At 37.0% G+C, this 20,220-nt stretch overlaps 1 protein-coding gene across 1 annotated transcript in view; it reads left to right on the forward strand.

Annotated features, from left to right (window-relative positions):
- The window catches only part of VEPH1 (ventricular zone expressed PH domain containing 1), a 115,566-nt gene that overhangs the window by 28,582 nt on the left and 66,764 nt on the right, over positions 1-20,220 (forward strand). Inside the window, exons 4-6 of the mRNA XM_063307773.1 lie at positions 1,432-1,598; positions 5,176-5,385; positions 19,659-19,879. Of these exons, the coding sequence (XP_063163843.1) occupies positions 1,432-1,598; positions 5,176-5,385; positions 19,659-19,879 (598 nt within the window). The remainder of the gene's footprint in view (positions 1-1,431; positions 1,599-5,175; positions 5,386-19,658; positions 19,880-20,220) is intronic.

Consider the following 20,220-nt stretch of genomic DNA (forward strand, 5'->3'; position numbering starts at 1 on the left):
ATGTCCTCATAGAAGAGCACAGAATCCACACTCCTTTTCCAATAAGGTTTCTTTCTATACTAGAAGAAGGAGAGATCATGCTTCTGAATGTAGGTCATCTGCTTCAAACATATTCTGTAGCTTACAGTGTGGAAAAGCAGCTTAAGATAAAGACAAGACAATGATGAACAAATCCCTCACTTGAAATGGATGTTGGGATGCTACTAGTAAATAAATTCATTACTGAAAAATTGTGAGTAAATCTATTGACAAATATGAATTCCACTTGGTCATTTTCAGGACCAAGATTACAGTAGGCACTATTGTATATAATGAAGATATAATGAAAAACTAAGTATTGTTAGTTCGTATCTGTTTGATGAAAAACTGATATATCTGCATGGTTCTCAGACATGGAGTGCTAATTAGAAAGTGATGTCATCTAGGAATAATGATTTTATTATTATTACAAGATGCTGATGTGTGTGTATATAGACACACACACAGAAACACACACACACACACATATGTATGTATGTATGTATGTATGTATGTTTCAACTGATGTTTCTATTAAAAAGACTGAAGTTTTGCTATCATATAGTTGATGGTTTAAAATAATAGAAAGTACAGAAGTCCAACATGAATATTTTTTTGCTAGAAAGTAAATCCATAGAGAATTTCAGTATGTTTTGAAGATTTAGAGAGTGAAACCATGTAATATCATGATAGGCAGATGTTTTCCATATGTTGTCAGCATGGAACTTCAGTCACTCCAGGGCTGGCTTGTATGATGTTTCATGTTACAGATTTCTCTGTGAATTTGGCTTCACATCAGCTTGTGCATGCATTTCTTCAAACATTCTTCCAAAACTGTAAGGCTATTTTGTCTTGGTTACTCTCCCCCCGCCTATACTTTATCAGCATCTGAGCACTTGTATCCAATGTTACTATCAGTGTACCTTTGTGCTAAATGCATGGCTATAAAAAATATTGCTTCCAGATTTCTGTTTAACATAGTTCACTTAAGTTTGATATAGGCTACTTAAAATAGGTTACTTAAATTGAAGCTGAGGTGAGATAGAGAATAGGTAAGTTATAATGGCTTTTCATAGTTTTTTAATAGTCAGTATAGCAATGTTGTTTAATACTCAATTTAAATACCATGTTTTTTTAAAAAATAGTTTTCGTTTATATACAAAGCCATGTTGCCTTACTTAGTCACATTCCACATTAAATAATATTTTGATTTCTGTTTTTCTCTTGTTCTGCCATATGTTTTGCTGCAAACATTCATTTCCCACATACATCATTCCCAGAAACCATGGGTAATAAAATCCTGATTCTGTTTTGCTTTATCTCTTCAGCTTGAGACCATTCAAAATTAAAGCCTTGTTGACAGAGAAAATAGAGTAGGTTCTTTGTTATGATTGTGTTCCCATGTTCTTCTCAGGGAATTCCACATTGCTCCGTGTATTGCCATCTTTGTATGAAAAGCAACAAGAATCTTTAAACAACCACCTGAGAGAATTGGTAGGACTGATGCCTTATCTGGAACCATCTGAGCAGCAGCATCTTTTACAGCTTTTGCTAACCGTGGCAAAGAAAAAACAGCCTGAGGTAATTTTTGTTCATTTCATATTTGTCCAACTCAATACATGTGGCTGTTGAGTCAAAGGAGCCTGTCATTTTGATACATTCCAGTACAGTTAAGTTTCTCACTAGGCCATGATCCAGAAGTTCCTACCTGTAACTTTTCAAGAACTGCCTCTCCAACCATGAACTTTGCATTAAGATTTGCTGAGTTTGAAAACTATTCAGATATCAGCCCCCAAAAGAGGAAGGGGAACGTTAGCATAGTGGTGGAAGGCTGAATGAGTTGGCAGAATCTGCCCTGATGTAGAGTGCCCTCTCTTTGGGCTTCACTTTAGCATAGTAAATAGGGCTGCTGCATTTATTAATCTTTAATTAGGTATCCTAATTTAACATTGGTACTATACCTGAAATGAAACCAAAATGGGGAAACACAAAACTTCAACCTCCGCAGTTGCAAACTACCTTGTGGCAAAGCATGTAGAAAGGATACAATAGAAGCCACTGAAGTTCTTGTTTTAATGATTTCAACAAAATACTTGAAATCAGTAGCATAAAAATAATAAGATCCATTGTACTGCTGGATTTAAAAAGGACTTGGATTGTTGTGAGCTCAAAGTATCACAAAATCTCCATTGAGTCAAGCTAGATTCCTGCTGAATACACGGACATGTCCAGATTATTTTCTTGGCAACAAGATAAAAATGGTTCACTGTTGCCTTTTTTCTGGACTTTCTTTAACTTCCAAATCTAGTATTTAGTCCTCAGATTTTTCTGGTGGTCTCACATCCAAATACTAACCAGATCTAATCCTGCCTAGTTTTTGTGTGGTTTGTTTGTTTGTTTTAGATTAGACACATTAAATGCAAAATTTCAGTTTTGCAGTAAATAGTAATAATAATATATACAATACATGAAGGGTTATTGTGTATCAGATCACACATTCTGGCTCACCATTCATCAGGAAATTACTGATTTAGCCATGTCCAGTAGAAGTTGAACCATTCCTAACCACAGTGACATGCTATGAATTTATGGGAGACCACAGAGGCTGAACTTCATTTTTTTCATCAATGTCTGCATAAAGCTTACTACACTGAACTCTCACCATACAATCAGATAACTAGGAGTTTTTTTGAGACTGGTATGGAAAAAGGACTAATGCTCATACAATTGTATACTCACAGGTTCCCATTTTTGATTGAATTAGTAGAGGCCGGGCATAGGAAGTACAGTTTTAACTGCCCTCCTCACATTCATATAGTAAGAGCATGTTGTATGAGAAAGACAAATGTCATCTCAAGCACAAAATTGAATGTAATCATTGAACTTACTGAAAATAATCAAGGGATGATAACAGTGCCCACTGATAGCCTTGGTAGGTTAGAAAACCAGAAGATTTTCAATCAGAAACAAAGTGATCCTTCTTTTAATATCAATAATTAAGTGTTTCATAGGAACATGATGTCTATGAGCTTATAATTACTGAGTCTAAACCAGTGAGAATTTTCAGACAAATACAACCAAGAAAACAGTTTCTCCGTTCATAATATACAGTACAATGCAAAATGCAAAGGGATTGTAGGGAATGATCCTGTCCTCAAATTACATCCATAGCACAAAGATAAGAAGTTTTCCAGTGTTTTGGACTAATAAACCTATTTCAACTCTTCCGTAAGTAAGTACAGTATGTGCAAATTGCTGTGATGATACTTGACATTTTGCCACTGAACTTCCATGGCATATAATCAGGGAAGCATTCCACAGCTTGCAAAATGAGACTAAGGGCTGTTGCTAACCCCTGCATTTCCAAGTCCCATAATGCAAGTGATCTCAGAAGCATCACTAGAACACATTGTTCATCCAATGTTAGCGCAGTCCTTACATTGAAACCTGTCCTGTAAAGGGATATTCCCTTGGAGCCTACAGCTGGACTAGTTCAGGTAAGTCTTATACTAATGAAATGACATCATTGCCGACAACCCCCAAAATGTATACTGCAAACATGAAGATGTTTTGTGAGCAAAGAAGAGCAAGTAATTTTATGAGTAAGCAGAAAAAAATAACATAGTACAAACATTTCATGTTTCATGTACAGTCACTTCTGTTGCATAGGCAGAATGTTTGTGCTATGACACATTGGGCCTTATCATAAGATACAATAGTACCAAATTATAGGGTATACATTTCAGTAGTCTTTGGAAGAATTAAAAAAAAAGCCCCAGGAATTTATAAATTACAATTGAAGAAACTTTTACAAATATATAGTAGCTGAGGGGATATAATTTCTTCCATAATTCCAATGTGACAGGGCCCATTTTAGTCTTTGTTTGAGTATAGGCCATATTACACTTTCAGCATAAGTCCCATTCTTCTGTTAAACTGTTTACTGTAATATTGGGGACCTTTGAGACTTAGTTTGTGAACTGTGACTTGACATTTCAAGAAATTAAAGAAGAGAAAAAGAGAGAGCAAGTCACTGAAGAAATAGAATTGGACAGGTAGGAAGCACTCATTGTCATCCAGAAACCTAATTATGAAGCCTTAGATAACTCACTGTCTTTCAGCATATTTTATATCACAGAGCTGCTATCAGCATGAAATCAAATTCTTATTTAGGTAGAGGTGTACTACAAATTAAGATACATGTGAACTTCAGAGTCAGATAATGGGTTAAGGTTAGAAGTATTCAAAATGGAATGAGATGCCTTCTCAGTTTTGTATACATGAACATAACTCTGTCCTAAATATCCTGCTTTTCATTTTGGGTTGTGCATGGATTTCCTGATCTAGGCATATTATATATATGAACTGAATGTATGTCACTAACTAGATGATGAATATGTGATTGGTCCTGATTACAAGCAGGACTGTTATTGTGATATTCAAAATTTTCTTTTTAGGTTATTTGTGTCTTGTAGAAAACTTAAGCCTGTACATTTAGATTTTTGTAAAGCATGTCCATTAATTTAGTTTCCTACCGTGTTCAGATGTATTCTTGCAAAGTCATGCAGATTATAATTTCAGTTTTTAACCATGATATTGCAAAACTAGTATATAAGAATACTTATGTACAATAGATTTCTAGCATAGTTCCATAAATCAATCCCATATGTATGATTCCATCACCACATTTTTCTTGTGCACTTGATTATAACAGTGTGTCTTGTTTTGATTGATTTTAGTTAATGTTATAGTGATGTGACTATAATTTCTCAGATTGTCAATGACCTGAATCCTAACTGCTGTAAATGTGTAACTTTTCAGTACAATATATAGACAGATGCTAACTTAAATTATCTGAAGATCTGCCTCCTAAATTCATTCTTTAGGCATAAAATGGGAGATTTTAAGCATTCCTAAAAGAAAGTGGGCATTTCTGTTGCTTTTTCATAATACTCTATCATCAGAGACTTTAACTCAAAATTGTTTTAAATCAATAAAACTTCATATTAGTCTAAGGGGAGAAACCTGTGAATATTATAGGGGTTTTTAAAGGATTTCCTTAATAATGAAATGTTACATCAATGAATGTATAACTTCAGGCAGTATACTATCTGTATATGTTGGCAATAATTGAACTTGAATTGATTTATTTTTGTAGGTTCTTAAAGAATGTATTTCTTCTTTAATTTGTCATCTAAGAGATCCCCTTTATAATGACATCATCCTAGATATATTCATAGAAATATCAGATTACGAACCAGAATTGTTGGCCAATTTTCTGCCTATACTGAAAGAGACTGGGGAGACTTTTCCTAATTTGATAGGACAAATGGCAAAGATCTATGGAGCTGTTGGACAAGTTGATGAGGTATGTGCTATTTCAAAAATTATTTTTAAAAGGAACTTATACTGTACTGTGTTCTTGACCCATTGTCATAGCACTAGATTCTTCATGAAAGGAAAAGTATACATGGCTGCTGCTGCTGCTGCTGCTACTACTTCTACTACTACTGATGGCATCCACTTTGAAGTTCTTCTGAGAAAAACTTAAGAACATTTCACAAGTGGCCGAAGTTGTTCAAGTAGAGTAAGGCTCTACTTGAAAACCATCATTAGAATAACAAGCATTGTCTACTTTCATGCTTGTTCCCTTTTTCCCAGCTTGTGACTTCGTACGAAGTAAAACATATTTGAATGAATAGATTATTAATATGGATAAGCTGGCAGCTACTGGTTGCCGCTCCCCTCATCATTTCCCCACCACTGGGAGGCTCCCACATCCACTTTTTAGAAGTACTATCCAAATGCCATTTGCAAGATTCCATCCTCCAAAAACCATTACAATGCTCATCACTCCCTCTCTTTGGGGCAGTCCTATACAGAAACAATCTAGTTTGCTGTTATAAATTGTAATTTGCTTCAACCAAAAGGAAGTTGTCAAAAGCAGAAGAGAGAGCTTACCATTACAAAATCCCCACATCAATGCCTGGCATTGGTCAAATCCAGAGGTTGATGAGTAGAGCAGGAAGAAATCAGTAGTTCACTTATAGCTCTCTTTTCTGTTGGAATGAACTGCATATAGAAAGATTAGACCAGTTGTCCACACTTTCAAGGGTCTCAGAGTTTCCAAGCCTTGTTACATTTAATTCTTTAAATAGAGGTGCTGGGAGGTGAATATGGGCCTTTCTGCACACAAATCATGTGCTTTACTCCAAAGTATGGTCCTGCCTTGGCATGCAAGGCTTCGACAGATAAAATGAGTGTACCCTTGCAAATAAAGAAAAAAATAGGGAAGTCACATGGCAGGAAAAAGGAAAATAAGCATCAATACCATGGAATTATGCTTCAGGGCCATATGACTTCCAACAGATCCTTTTTCAGAAGCAATTTAGGCAAAACCTGAATCCTTGTCTTCCTTTTTTTTCCGGTCCTGGATGAATCACACAATACTTAAAAGAGATCTGCAGTCAAAGCTAAGTGGCATTGAGACCTAAACAATGAAACCTTTTGTCTGAGATGGTTTGAGGACTCCTTACTTGAGCTTGGGCAGGGGGTTGGACTAGAAGACCTCCAGGGTCCCTTCCAACCCTATGATTCTATACTGTCATCATTTCCCCCCCCAAAAAATGCTATGATACAATCAGTAATAAAAATATGTCAATACACAGAATAGAAATAGTATTGCCCTTGAAAAAAAAAATTCACATATTATATGTATGATAATTTGTTGTTTAAATTCTCAAGGAATTAATACCATCTCTATGTAACAAAATCATGTGTATATACAACCTGATCACTTTCACCCAAACTGAATGCTTTGTAAAGTTTTATACTCTAAGAATAATAGCATGCAAAGCACTTTTTAATACTTATGCTGTAGATCTTCCTTGGTTTAAGCACATTTCGTTTGCCAGGAAGATATTAAATATATTAGGTTTATCATGGTTTATATTACTTTTCCTCTAGATATATTAGTCCTTGTAAAATGCACTTGTGTAGGCACTCCTAAAAATCGTATACAGCTGAATTACAATGTCCTTCCTTAAATGAATGGAAGGAACCACACTTGATTATAGACAGAAAATGAGTGGAACATATTAATCACAAGCATTTCCTAAAATGTGTCTCAATTTGCTACAGTTATACCCCCACACTGCAAATCCAAAGAAAGTGACTTCACCTATCACTTCAGGAAAGACTTTTCCTTGTATTTAATTGATGCAGGTTGCCAGTTACCATCTAGTACCTTAAATATTAGTGTTCAAGAGAAATGTTCTATTTGTTCTATGGATATAACTAAAGCCTGTATTTCAGCTCCCAAATCATTTATTCCAGGATCTGTGTATATGAGAAAGTGTGTGTGTGTGTATATAAATAAACTCTACCTTGTATATAATTTAATATGCAAGTTTTTTTGTTTTTTTTTAGCCTCACCAGTTTGCCTACTGGAAAAGCATGTCTTGACACAGGCTGTGATGGCTGATTTGGAAGGAATGTTTCAGATTTCACCCAAATCAAGCACCTCTATGTTAGTCATTAAAGCTTCTGCCTGAGCCTGGAAAAAGATGTTGCTGCTTTAAGGAATTAACTCATTAAAGTGACTCTGGAAGCAGCAATAGCAACATCTTTTTTTTTAGGACCCTGAAAAGAGATGTGGCTACTTTAATAAGCAGGAGAAAAGTGCTGTGCTTGTATGAGATCTGATGCAGTTCTTCCTAATCATTTCCAGAGTGCAGAGTTCTCCTTGTGTTTATTGTAGCATTCACTTTTTATACAGGCAAGGCCCATCCCAAATGGTAACTACTTTCCCAAAAATCTAAATATGTCAAGGGCCAAAAAAGATTGGGGGAATCTCTGATTTATAAAACTGTTTATTTATTTGTTTGTTTATTTATTATCACATTTATATAGCCACCCATCTCACAATAAAGTGACTCTGGGTGGCTTACAGTAAAAAATCATAAAATCCAAATGTTAAAAACTATAATTAAAAGACATCAACAATACTATTAATAACAAGATAGCAGAGAGAATTGATGTTAAAAACAATGCAGCCATCTCATCAAATCACCATTTCCTTGAGATCCCCAGGCCTGTTGTATAACATGAAACTGCAAAAGCCCTCCTAGCCACGACTGCCACCTTCTCTTCAAGCAGGAGTCACAAGTCCAGGAGGACCCTCAAGTTGCGCCCTGGGTCTGTTTGGGGCAGTGCAACACCATCCAATATCAAAGAATGCATGGTCCCTGAGCCAGAGGGCCCCCAAACCCAGAGAAACTCAGTCTTGTCAGGGTTTGGCTTTAGCCTGTTGTTCCCCATCCAGGGTCCCATAGCCTCCAGGCACCAGGATAGGACATTAACAGCATTGCTTCAGTTGCCAGGGGCAGAAAGGTATAGGTGGGTATCATCAGTGTACTGATGGTACCTCCTCCCATGGCAACAGATTATCTTACCCAGCAGCTTCATGTAGATGTTGAATAGGAGAGGGGAGAACACCAAACCCTGTGGAACCCCACAGAGTAGGGGTCAAGGGTGGGATCTCTCCTGTCCAATATTGGGAACATTATTTTTTCTTTGCATGAGTATAGCTTCGACCCATAATATTTTTTTTATTATTCTATAGAAAGAACTGCAATTGTTTAATCTGCAGATTGTCATGTGGTGACAGCACCTACAAGTAATAAATCTTACTGTATGAGAATGTAGCCATTGGCAGAAGACAGGCTTTCTGATAAATGGCCTGCCTCCAAATTTGAAGGCCCACTTCATATGACTAAACAAAGAGTAATTTAGTAAAATGTTACCAAGTTATTGTGCTTTGTATTAGATATTATTATTGTTTATTTATCTATTTATTTATTTTCTATCCCACCTTTATTATTTTACAATTTTAAATTTGTTCAATATGGCAAGAAATAACCTGTACAGCAAGAGCACAGAAAAACAAAGGATCTGATAAAGCTCACTTTCCATGAGTATGTAACTTAAAATGAGAGAGTATGATTAAATATTTATTTATTTATTTATTTATTTATTTATTCATTCATTCATTCATTCATTCATTCATTCATTCATTTGACTTGTATCTACCACAATTGAAGGAGACTTTTGGCAGTTTATTTACATCCATTAAAATGATAAAAAAAAAGTCTGTGATATAAATATAAAGAATCACCTATCAATTAAGTATAAGTATACATTAATAATCAATCACATTGTAATCAATGATGCCATTTCAATTCCCTGAAAGATTTCCAAAATAGTTTCAGTTTTTAATTACTTATGGAAAACCAATAATTTGGAGGCTGATCAAACTTCTGGATGGAGCTATTCCAAATTGCAACAAAACAAAACAAAACAACCCTACAACGCTTGTCACCTCATGAAAGTAGGGGACCACAAGCGGGTTCTCCCAGGACATCTGGAGTTGGGTCGGTTGAAATTGGTCAGAGAAGGTGGTCCTGCAAGTATTTCAGGGCCAAAGCATATAGCAGTAGTTCTCCACTGGGGGTAATTACCCCTAAAGGGATAATTTGGGCATATCCTGGGGGTAATGGAGGAATTTATAATTGTTTGTGAGTTGAGGATCCAATGTGTTTTTTGTGGGGGTAATGACATTATTCCAGACTGGGAAAAGGGGTAATTGGGTCAAACAGTTTAAGAACCATTGGCATATAGGGTTTTTAAAGTCAACATCAGCACTTTGAATTGTACTTGGAGACTAATAAGGAGCCAGTGCAGGCCCCAAAGCACAGGGGTAATGTGTGCATGTCAGTGAGCACTCACTACCAACTGGACTGCTGCACTGTGGACCAATTGAAGGTTCTGAGTGGTCTTCACAGTGCATTGTGGAAGTCCAGATAAGTGGTGGTTAGGGCATGGTTTAACATCACAGGGTCCTAACACTCCAGGTAAGGTTGCATCTGGCCATAGCTGGGCAAAGTTTCCCCTGACCACAGCTTCCAGCTACCCATCTGGCAGTGTCTGTGAGCCCTGGAGGAACCCCAAGTCATGGACCTGCTTTTCGGGGCAGCACCACCCTGAGAAGAGACTACACTTTGATGAACAAACAGCAACCTCGTCTTGCATAAGGCCATGCTAATCACTAGGCTTAAGTGTACTTAATACTGGGTTGGACTTGTTCCTAGAGATTTTTAAACTTTTCTAAAAGGGCTGGAAAAAAGACATTTTTTCCTATTTGTTTCCCTCCCATTTAGATATGAGGATAGTAGAATGGCATTTCTATAGAGCCTCAAACTGGACCTTGTGATGCACCTTGTGACGCACTATATAAGAAGTTGTTGAAAATCCTTGTCTTTGGTGCTATTAATATTGTTTGAACTGATTGCAAATTTAACTAAACCAACCCTCTGTTGCACTTTGGTGTTAACATTTTATCTGTCTTACTGTTTCCTGGAATATCCTGTGTGGTCTTCTCTTTAAGCATTTACATAATAGTTATCCTGTTTAGACAATTTACCTAAATATCCTGTTTAAACTACTGTCATTTTTAAATGCTTTAGCAGTTATCCTGGCTAAGTAATATTCTCTGGAAGACAGTGTCAGTCTTTCTGGCATCATAGCAATGTCTCCATTACAAAATTTTAAATTCCATTGCAGTTAATCTGTCAGAAGATGCTTATGGGCACTAAGAAGGGAAGATAGCTTAAAATGGGTGGCCATATAAATTTGATAAATAAATAAACCAACAGACAAACTAATCACTTGTAGAAGGTGTCCTCTCCAAGTCCTTTTACAGCTCTGCCCATTTCTGCATTTCCATCTATTCCATCTTCTGCTTCTCTTCTTCCTCTGGTAGAGGTGGCTGAGAAGTATATTCAGCTCATTTCTTTGACAGTACTGATCAAAATTCCCAATATCTTCATGTATAGAGTGAAAAGAATTTGAGGTTTTAAAATTTTGAATATGGGAGAAATTGAAACTGACAGATTTTATTTATTTAATTTATTTATTACTCAAATGTAGCCACTGCCCATCTCCCCCAAAAGAGGGACTCATCCATTGATACCTTCTGGGCTTCCCTACCTGGTCTAAAGTGATTTTGCAGTGGCGTGGGGGTTGCCTCGAGTCAATGTTGACTCCTGGCAATTGCCTAGACAAGTCCCTGCAGTTTTCTTGGCAAGATTTCAGATGTGGTTTGCCATTGCCTCCTTCCTCAGGCTGAGAGAGAATGACTGGCCCAAGGTCACCCAGCTGGCTTTGTGCCTCAGGTGGGACTAGAACTCATGGCCTCCAGGTTTCTAGCCTGGTGCCTTTAACCACTATACCAAACTTGCTCTCTCTAAAGTGATTACCAGGCCCATTTGGACTAATATTCAAAAGGACATTTGAATGAAAAAAATAATAAAGCAAAACATCCAGAAGGAAATAGTCATTCACAGATATTGGTATGCATTCTCACTGCATATGTACCTGGTTCCCGGGGGCTCCATTACCAAATATCCACCCATGTATTTTAAACATGATACAAAATATCCCTCATTGATTCTAATTGTACTGATACTGACAACTATGACTTGGATCCAGAGAAGTGCAAACAGAGTTCTAGTGACCCAGTGGGGCTTTCTTCCATCCTCCCTCCTGCTGCATCCCCTTAATTCCCTCCGGAAACAGTACAAGATATTATAGCAGTTGTAGAAATTTGAGACATCGTCTGTATAGGAAGAAATGCTGTCCATTCGCGCAAAGGACATTCTGGATTAAAGCCCATAAATTCAGAAAGTAACTTCTCCTGTTCAGTTTATTAACTTGCTATCCCTAAAAAAAGTAAAAATTATTATTTACTAATGTTCCAGATTGGCTCCTGTTCATTGTAGGAAATAGAGATAATCAACTGTTGGATTAATTATTTATTTTTGTCCCTGTGTGGTGTGTGTATCCAAGTTTGCTATAGTGAATTCTGCCTCTAAAGCCTAGATCTCTGGACATAATGAGCTGTTTGCGTCATGCAGGATACTATTTCTAATCCAGTAAATTCAGAATTTTGTTTGGTTACGTTCCCATCATGATAACTTGCCAGTATGATTCCTAGCCAAGGATTCTGTCTGGCTTCCCCCAAATCTTAGGCAGCAGTTTTTTTTGGAATGGACGACAGTCAGTAGGCTGATTTCCAGCATCCCTGTTCATCTCTGCTTGGAAGAGAGGAAAGAGAAATGGGAGGAAAAGAGATCTGATCCAGGTGTTCTTCAGAGTTCCATTTGCTTGTGATTCTCCAGAGTTCTGACCATTGCAGTGTCCCATGGTCATGTGATCACAATTTGTGACCTTCCCTGCTGGCTTCCCACAAGCAAAGTCAATGGGGAAGCTGGTAGGAAGTTGGAACTTGCAATTACACAAGGTCCTCACCTAACAATGGTAACCAGGGACTGCTGGAACTGCTGTCACTAAGCAGTGCAGTCACATGACATCATGCTTTACAACCACATTGTTTAGCAATGGCAATTGGCCAGTCCCAATTACCATCTTTAAGTGAGGACTATCCGTACAGGTTTTTTTTTTTTAACTTTCTGTAGCCCTGCTGTGTGGTTCCTTGATCATGAGTATAAAGGACTCAAAAATGATTATTTCAAAGCTATTTTGTTCATCAATTTTCTGACAAAAAGATGAATTGAGAAAAATGTAAAAAAAATATACTTCATTTATTAGCAGACTCAAATGTTTATAAGGTATAGCAAGTTTTATTTGTCTATGCATGGAGGTAACAGTATGCCCAATGTCTAATCTGCAATAAGCCCCATTAAACCTACTGGTAAGTAATCTTGATGAAAAATCAGTGACATGAATAAGCAAAACCAGTTAAGGTTTACAGACCGGGTAAAATCCAGCTCTTTCTCCATGGGTTGGTAGCATCATCTTGATGCTATATGGAATTTTAATGCCTAAACACTAAGTAAAGGTAAAGGTTTCCCTTGACATTAAGTCCAGTCGTGTCCGACTCTAGGGGGCAGTGCTCATCTCCGTTTCAAAGCCGAAGAGTCAGCGTTTGTCCGTAGACATTTCCGTGGTCATGTGGCCAGCATGACTAAACAGAACGCTGTTACCTGCCCGCCGAAGCAGTACCTATTAATCTACTCACATTGGCATGTTTTAGAACTGCTAGGTTGGCAGGAGCTGGGACTAGCAATGTGAGCTCACCCCGTCACGCAGATTTGAACCGCTGACCTTCCGATCGGCAAGCTCAGCAGCTCAGTGGTTTAACCCGCAGCACCACCGCATCCCTCGCCTAAACACTTAGGAGATACCATATAGTACCAGGCATCCTGGTTATTTGCCTAGACTACAGATAATTTCTTCAAATATTAACCTTGGGCATTGTTTTATTTATTGGATTATCATTTCGGTAAGTAATTCTTCTTCATGCTTTCTGCTTCATACAAATGGAGTTCTTCACTGATACATCAGTCTTCTGCATTTAAGTCTTTTAGGTGAGAAAAAAAATTCCTTCCTTCATCACACTGCACATGCCCAGTTATGCTCAGTTGTCAGGGTCAGTCTCGCTTCTCAATAAGACACAGACTCACTTAATGGGTATTAAGGATTTCTGGTTTATTGGAATGATGGCTGACAGAACGAAAAACGGTAACGGGGGTGGTGATGTGGAGGTGCCCCTTTTATACCCTCTTGTAGTGCCCCGGGCTCCTCCACCCTGCATTGTCCCGATCCCTCTTGATGGGACCCTTGATGGCTGCCTGGGCGTTTTCCCGGTGTCTTCCTTTGTCCCCCGGATTCGGTTGTGTCCTCCAGGGCACCAGGTGTGGCTTATCTCCGTTCTTCCGACGTCCTTCTTTTCAGCTGTCTATGGGTCCATCGGTGTGGGTGCTTTTGGGTGCTTGTGTTAATCCCTGGTTTAATTATCTCCTTCCTCTATTTCTTAATGATCATGATCTACGTTGTGAGGCTCTTTGTGCCTTGCAACGAGGTCATGACATCAGTACCTTTATACCACTGGATCAGTGGCATCATTTTTGTAACTCTGTAGCAAGTTTTCTCTCTTATTCTGTCTTCTCATTGGATTTCACCTTCATCTTATGCCCCAAGGGAGTATTTTTCCAAGTATGTCTAGAATAACAGAAGGTTACCTCCTTTGGGCAGGCACTCTTGTGCTTCCTGTGCTTGGAAGGGCACATTATCAACAATTGCCAAAATTTTACTAAGCAAGTAAGAGGGAATCATCCTTCCTCTTTACAGACTATTCTATAGTCTTCCAGATACATTGGTTGGCAAGATGATCTCAGCCCCCTACTTTTATTCGGACTTGATATCAAGCAAGAGTGAATGCTTCTTTCTGCTGCATGATCTGCTGTCCTTTTTTGATGGTCCACCACAAGGTTAAAATGCAAATGATATGCAAGCTCTAGTAATAAAAGTCAAGTAGCACAGTGAAAAAATGGGATTAAAATTAAACATAAAGATGACCAAACTTCTGACAACAGGTACAGCAACCAGGCTTAGAACTGACAATGAAGATATTGAAATGATAGACAACTTCTGTCTTTCAAGATTGACTATCATTAGTAAAGGAACCAGCAGTCACAAAATACACCATAGAGTACCATTTGGTAAGGTAGCAATAAAGGCCTTGGAAAAGATATTCAGATGCCATGACCTATCTATAGCTACAAAGATACAAATCATAAGTCAATGGTTTTCCCTGTGACACTGTATGAATGTGAAATTTGGATTTAGAAGAAGCAGGATAGAAAGAGTATTGATGCTTTTGAACTTTGATGTTGGAGAATATTCTTGAGAATATCATAGATAGCCAAGAAAACATACAAATGGATCATAGAACAAATCAGTTCAGAGTTTTCACTTGAGCACAAATGACTAGGCTCAAATTATTATATTTTGCACCCATTTGTTGAAGACCAACTTCCCTGAGAAGTCCATAATTCTGGGACATGTGGAAGGAAAGAGAAAAGAAAACATCAGCAAGTTAGATGGACTCAATTACAGGAGCAATGGCTGCACTAAAGGACAGGTTCATCCTGGAGACATTCTGTGTATGTGGTCATGAAGAGTCCCCACCAACTTTATGGCATATAATCAATAAATCAAATCCCAAGTTTTCCTCAGACCATAATAAACCATTTTGACTCGTCTGCTTTTTAAATATTATGATTATTTTTTTTAGTTTAATCTCACTGATGCGTTATATGTAATCCAAAATTTTCATGCAAGCTCAAATGTTCTCCAAGAATGGTTAGATCCATATTCAGTTGGGAAACCAGACTTGCTGTCAGAATTAGGAGAAAGGAATGGGATTTGGGTTAAATGTTATTCTATCATTTCCAAAGATTTATCCAAAACTTCTAGTAGAAAGTGCCAATTCCACAATGCTTTCAAGTTTGGTTTATAAGAATTAGTGAGGTCTGCATTCTCTTTAAATTATAGCTGTTTTTATGAAAATCAATTTTTATTCTATGAATTCATGAAACCACATCTACCAGACCGCATCTCCACTCAGTGATTTAATTCTGCCATGCCTGACGGTCTTCATTTTTGTGATAAAAATTGATCCATGTATATTTTTTTAATTAAACTATGTCTTCATTTAGGAATCTTCTGTAAATAATTGCTTTCAAAGCAGCTTGCAGTATAGTCACATGCAATACCAGTAACAATTAATTCAGAGAATAAAACAAATATGAATAAGCTTTTCACTTCTAATCAATGTAACAAGTTGAATATAAATCGAAATTTGAAATGTTAATTAAGGCAACAGAGTGTCTTATTTTATAGATAACTGCTTTCTACTTGGCTGCTGAATGACATTCCTCATTTTATAATGCTCTCTATTTGAAGACTATGTAATAATTCCAGAACCAAAAAAGAGCAGGATTCTTGAAATTGTAAAATGAACAGTAGCACACAGCTCATTTGGTCACAGTCTTCCTGATTGCATTGTTATTTCAGTTATAATAATTATTTCTAACTTGGATTTTTTTTAGACAAGTTAGCTTATGAACATTTTATGCAAATCCATATCTTATTTATTGATGCATTTTTTTCTTGATTGGGAAGTCATAAGTAGCCACCCTAAAAGTATTTCTGATCATAAATTGATTGGTTAAGATCAAGAAGCAACTGCAAATAAAAATTTCTCCTATAGTTTCTGACAATGACTAAGGGAAATCCTTTGTCTCTTGTTTTTTTTTTTATGTCACACTTAAAAAAAATTAAATATATTTAGCTGAGAGCCATTTTATATATGTGAACGTAGGTGGATATTTTTAACGTTTTAAGACTAAATAGATATCTCCTTTGAAAGCAAAATATACAAAACCTAGTTTCTCTTTTAAGAAAATTGATCTGTGATCTTGTCATATTATTTATTATTCATTCGGGAAAGATACAAAATATTAGCTAAGAAGCACAATCACATGGAACACACCACCTATATTGTGGCCCTTCCTTCCTTCCTTCCTTCCTTCCTTCCTTCCTTCTCTCTCTCAAAGAAATATAATTTCTTTTAAAATTAAGAAAATTGTAAGAATAGTAATGCCTGCCTTAGTATATGGCCAGGCTTCGTTGATCCCGAAAGGTAATCAGGGTTAAGATCGGTTAGCATTTGGATCTAGTCATCAGGAGGTGAATTCCACTCAAAAGTGATTTTAATTTTTAAATATGATAAAGCTCTTAAAATAGCTTTGCATAATAACTAAATGAACCATTGCATCATTGGCTGTCCACATCTTCTGGAACATAAGAGCTGCTATCTTCTATATTTTTCAGGCAGGAGAAATGATATCCCTTTAAAAATGTAGGGAAGTTTTCCTCTACTTGTAGGACAATTATAACATTCCATAGCAAGTATTAATGTAAGATTAAAATGTTCACTAGTGGTATTTAGAGAGAAGCCAAAATTCAAACATGTAATCCTCTGGAAATCCTTTTGTGTTTATCTTTAATCTGTACAGGTAGTGATCATGGAATGACCACATGATAGGGAGCAGTTTTCTTTACTGTTTTACTCTTCAAGTGAAAATGTGTCCTAGCACATATTAAGACCTGGAAATAGGCTGATAAGGTCCCTCAAACCCAGCTGCAGATACTTGCAGTCGTATTTTTTAGAATTGTTATGAAACTTTGTTTCTTGGTAATAGGCACTGCCAGTGAGAACTTGGCTTTGCCTTATTTTGAAAGAAAGTAACTCTTGGCAAAAATAAATCATCAACCATTGTCCAGCACATTCTACCCAGACAACATCCATAGCAAATGCGACCAAATAATTATTCTACGTCATGGAACAATAACAGATTGCTAGTTTGAACCAAACGGCTACTAAAGATACAAATATGCCCAGAACCATGTATTGATAGTGGAGTTGGATACAAATTTAGTCACACTTTGTCCCATTTAAACCATTGTGGAAGAAAATCACATTTCCTTACCTGGTGCCCTGCAGATGTGTTTCTGTAACTACAGTTCTGATCCCATTAATTTCAACAGAACAACACAACACTAATTTAATCTAAATTTACTCTAGGGAGTTAAATATATGTACTGAACTACAATTTAAGTCTTTTTTTGTAAGCCGACCTAGAACTTGTCCAAGACATTTGGTTGTTCCAAGCAGCTGTTGTATGTTTGGAAAGATGCACATTAGAATCCTTTGAAATTCTTAAAAAAGAATTTTGATACGCCGCCATCAGATGTATGCGGCCTTGGCAACTGACACTATTTGTTGCTTCTTCAGTCATGCTAACTCTGGGCTCACCTTTAAAAAGGCAAATTTAAAAAAAGCAAAAAGGAAAAGATCCTTTGTGCAGTTTTGGCTTCATTTCTGTTAGTATGGTAAATGCAGTTTTGTCTAACTTTGGAAGGATTGTTGTCCAGGAATTTTAGCACAATGTCATGATTGTTTAATAACTTCTCCAAAGTAAAATCAGCAGCACTTTATAACACCCTGATTATCCTCACTCACATTTACAATAAATTTGCCAAGATAGAAGCTAGGATTACCCTATATTTTTCTTCTGTTGTTTCCTCAGTTTTTTTGTACAACAAAATGAGACATTTTAACTAGTTGCAATATTTTATGCTAACCTCATTCTCCAAGAAACAAATGTGACCGTATACCATGAAAATGGAAAATCTGCTTCATATAAAGAATATAAACATATTCTCCCATCCCCAAAAAATCAGCCTACAATAACAATACTAAATAAAATACAAACACTACTTTTACCAGGGATTTTTTAAATCTTAGTTATGCTAAAGACGATAGCTTTCAAGTTGGTGAGAGGGATTTTGGGGTGCAGGTTTGCTTATTAATTGTACATCCTATAATAGTGCAGTTTATTATTCTTTGACACCGCTGTAAATGAGCAGCAGACTTTCAACACTTATGGATTCCTGCTGGCTGGATCAAAGTAGGAAATTACTGATAGAAACTTCCCCTCCCACTTGGGTCAATTTCAAATATTGTTGGGGAACAGCTTTGTTCTTTAAATGCTCATTAAGCTTTTATTTTGTTCCTGATCTCTCTGACCACACCATCCGCTGCTCTCAGTTGAGATACTGAACATAAAACCATTACTCTTCACTCAGATTTGTTAACTGCTGTTTGAATGCAAAGATTTTTAATTGGAGCACCATCCCAGTCATTCCTATGTCCCTCTGTTGTTTTTTTTAAGAATAGAACAGTTTGCCATGCTGGACATATTTTCTCCACTTGGTTAGAATCTTTTCCTCCTGAATGGGAAGAGGCGGGGTGGGTGTGACGTGTGTGACACTGATGCAGATGTGCAGAAATCTGTATTTGACAGCCAGATTAATTTCTATAGGACTCAATCCTCATTGTACCATGTTCACTCACTATATACTGAATATCTGAGGCAGCATTTAGTTTTTGCTTAATACACCCATAATAAGATATCTAGCCAATGCCTGCTCTCAAACTACCAATTATTGTGGCACATACATGAAAATTTATGAACTGTGTACCTGTTACACTAATATTTTGTCCCTCAAACACAGCTATACTTCCTATAAACCTGTCTGTTGGCAGATGATGAAGTATCAATCTTCATTAATGTGATCTATTTGGGGCTATCCCTGAAGACTATTCAGAAGCTGCAGCTAGTCCAGAGTGCGATGGCACATGCAGTTGTGGGTGCACTTTGCTACGTCCATGTAATACTATTACTTCTCAAGCTGCACTGATTCCCATTAGGCATCTGAGTAAAATTCACTGGTTGTCACCTACACCTATAGCCCTTCATGGCACAGGGTCAGGTTACTTGCAGGACTGCCTTTCTCCAGTTATTTCTATTTTTCCCTGAAACCTGATACCAGCCTTGTATAATTCACCTTTTTTCAAGTTTTCTCTATTTAGCTCCTGTACAATAAATGAAATATTAGGGAAATTTAGTGAAGTCTATGTTTATTTTTTTTATTTTAAACAAGTTTTGTTTCTGTTATTTGGACAAATAAGCCTCCCTATCTCTATGGCATGTTTATTTTGCACAAGCCTATAATAATGAATCTCATAAAGTGGTCTGAAAACAATTAGCAGAATCGCTCTGGATTCTCTCCACCCCACCCCCTCTCCTCAAGCAATGTTAACTCAACTTTTTCACAATGGTATCTGTTTTAAACTCCATTTTTTCTTAATAGGAAAGAGCTCGGATCTGCCTGATCTATTTGGTTAATCAGCTGGCCAATATGGAACATTCTTTCCACCATATTCTTTTGTTGGAGATCAAATACATCACTGACACCTTCTCCAATATCTTGGGTATCCAAAGCAGAGAAATTTATCGTATGAGTAACAGTTTCACTGCTATAGCTAAACTTCTAATCCGACAACTGAAAAACAACACAAGCTCAGACTGCAGGTAAATGCAAATATCTCATCCTTTTATCCTGAAGTCCTGGGATATAGCATTCTAATATTCGTGCTATGCTAAAAGGTGCCATGGTTGTATTTAATATATTGGTCCAAAATTAACCATCAGGAATACCTGCCTAAAATATTTTGTTGCCAACCATAGGCTGATAAGTATTTGTGTAGATCATATAGACATGAGGGTGATCTGGCTGCCCCTTCTGTCACTGCATTGTTTGCCAGGGTTAATTCAGCTGATCTGACTGGGTAGTGTCTCCTTCCTCCCTCACTACTCCATGTACATCCCTCCCAAAACTGGATATTGGTGGAAGAGGACAGTCATCCTAGGTT

This window comes from Candoia aspera, chromosome 6, assembly GCF_035149785.1.
Source record: "Candoia aspera isolate rCanAsp1 chromosome 6, rCanAsp1.hap2, whole genome shotgun sequence".
Lineage (NCBI taxonomy): Eukaryota > Metazoa > Chordata > Lepidosauria > Squamata > Boidae > Candoia > Candoia aspera.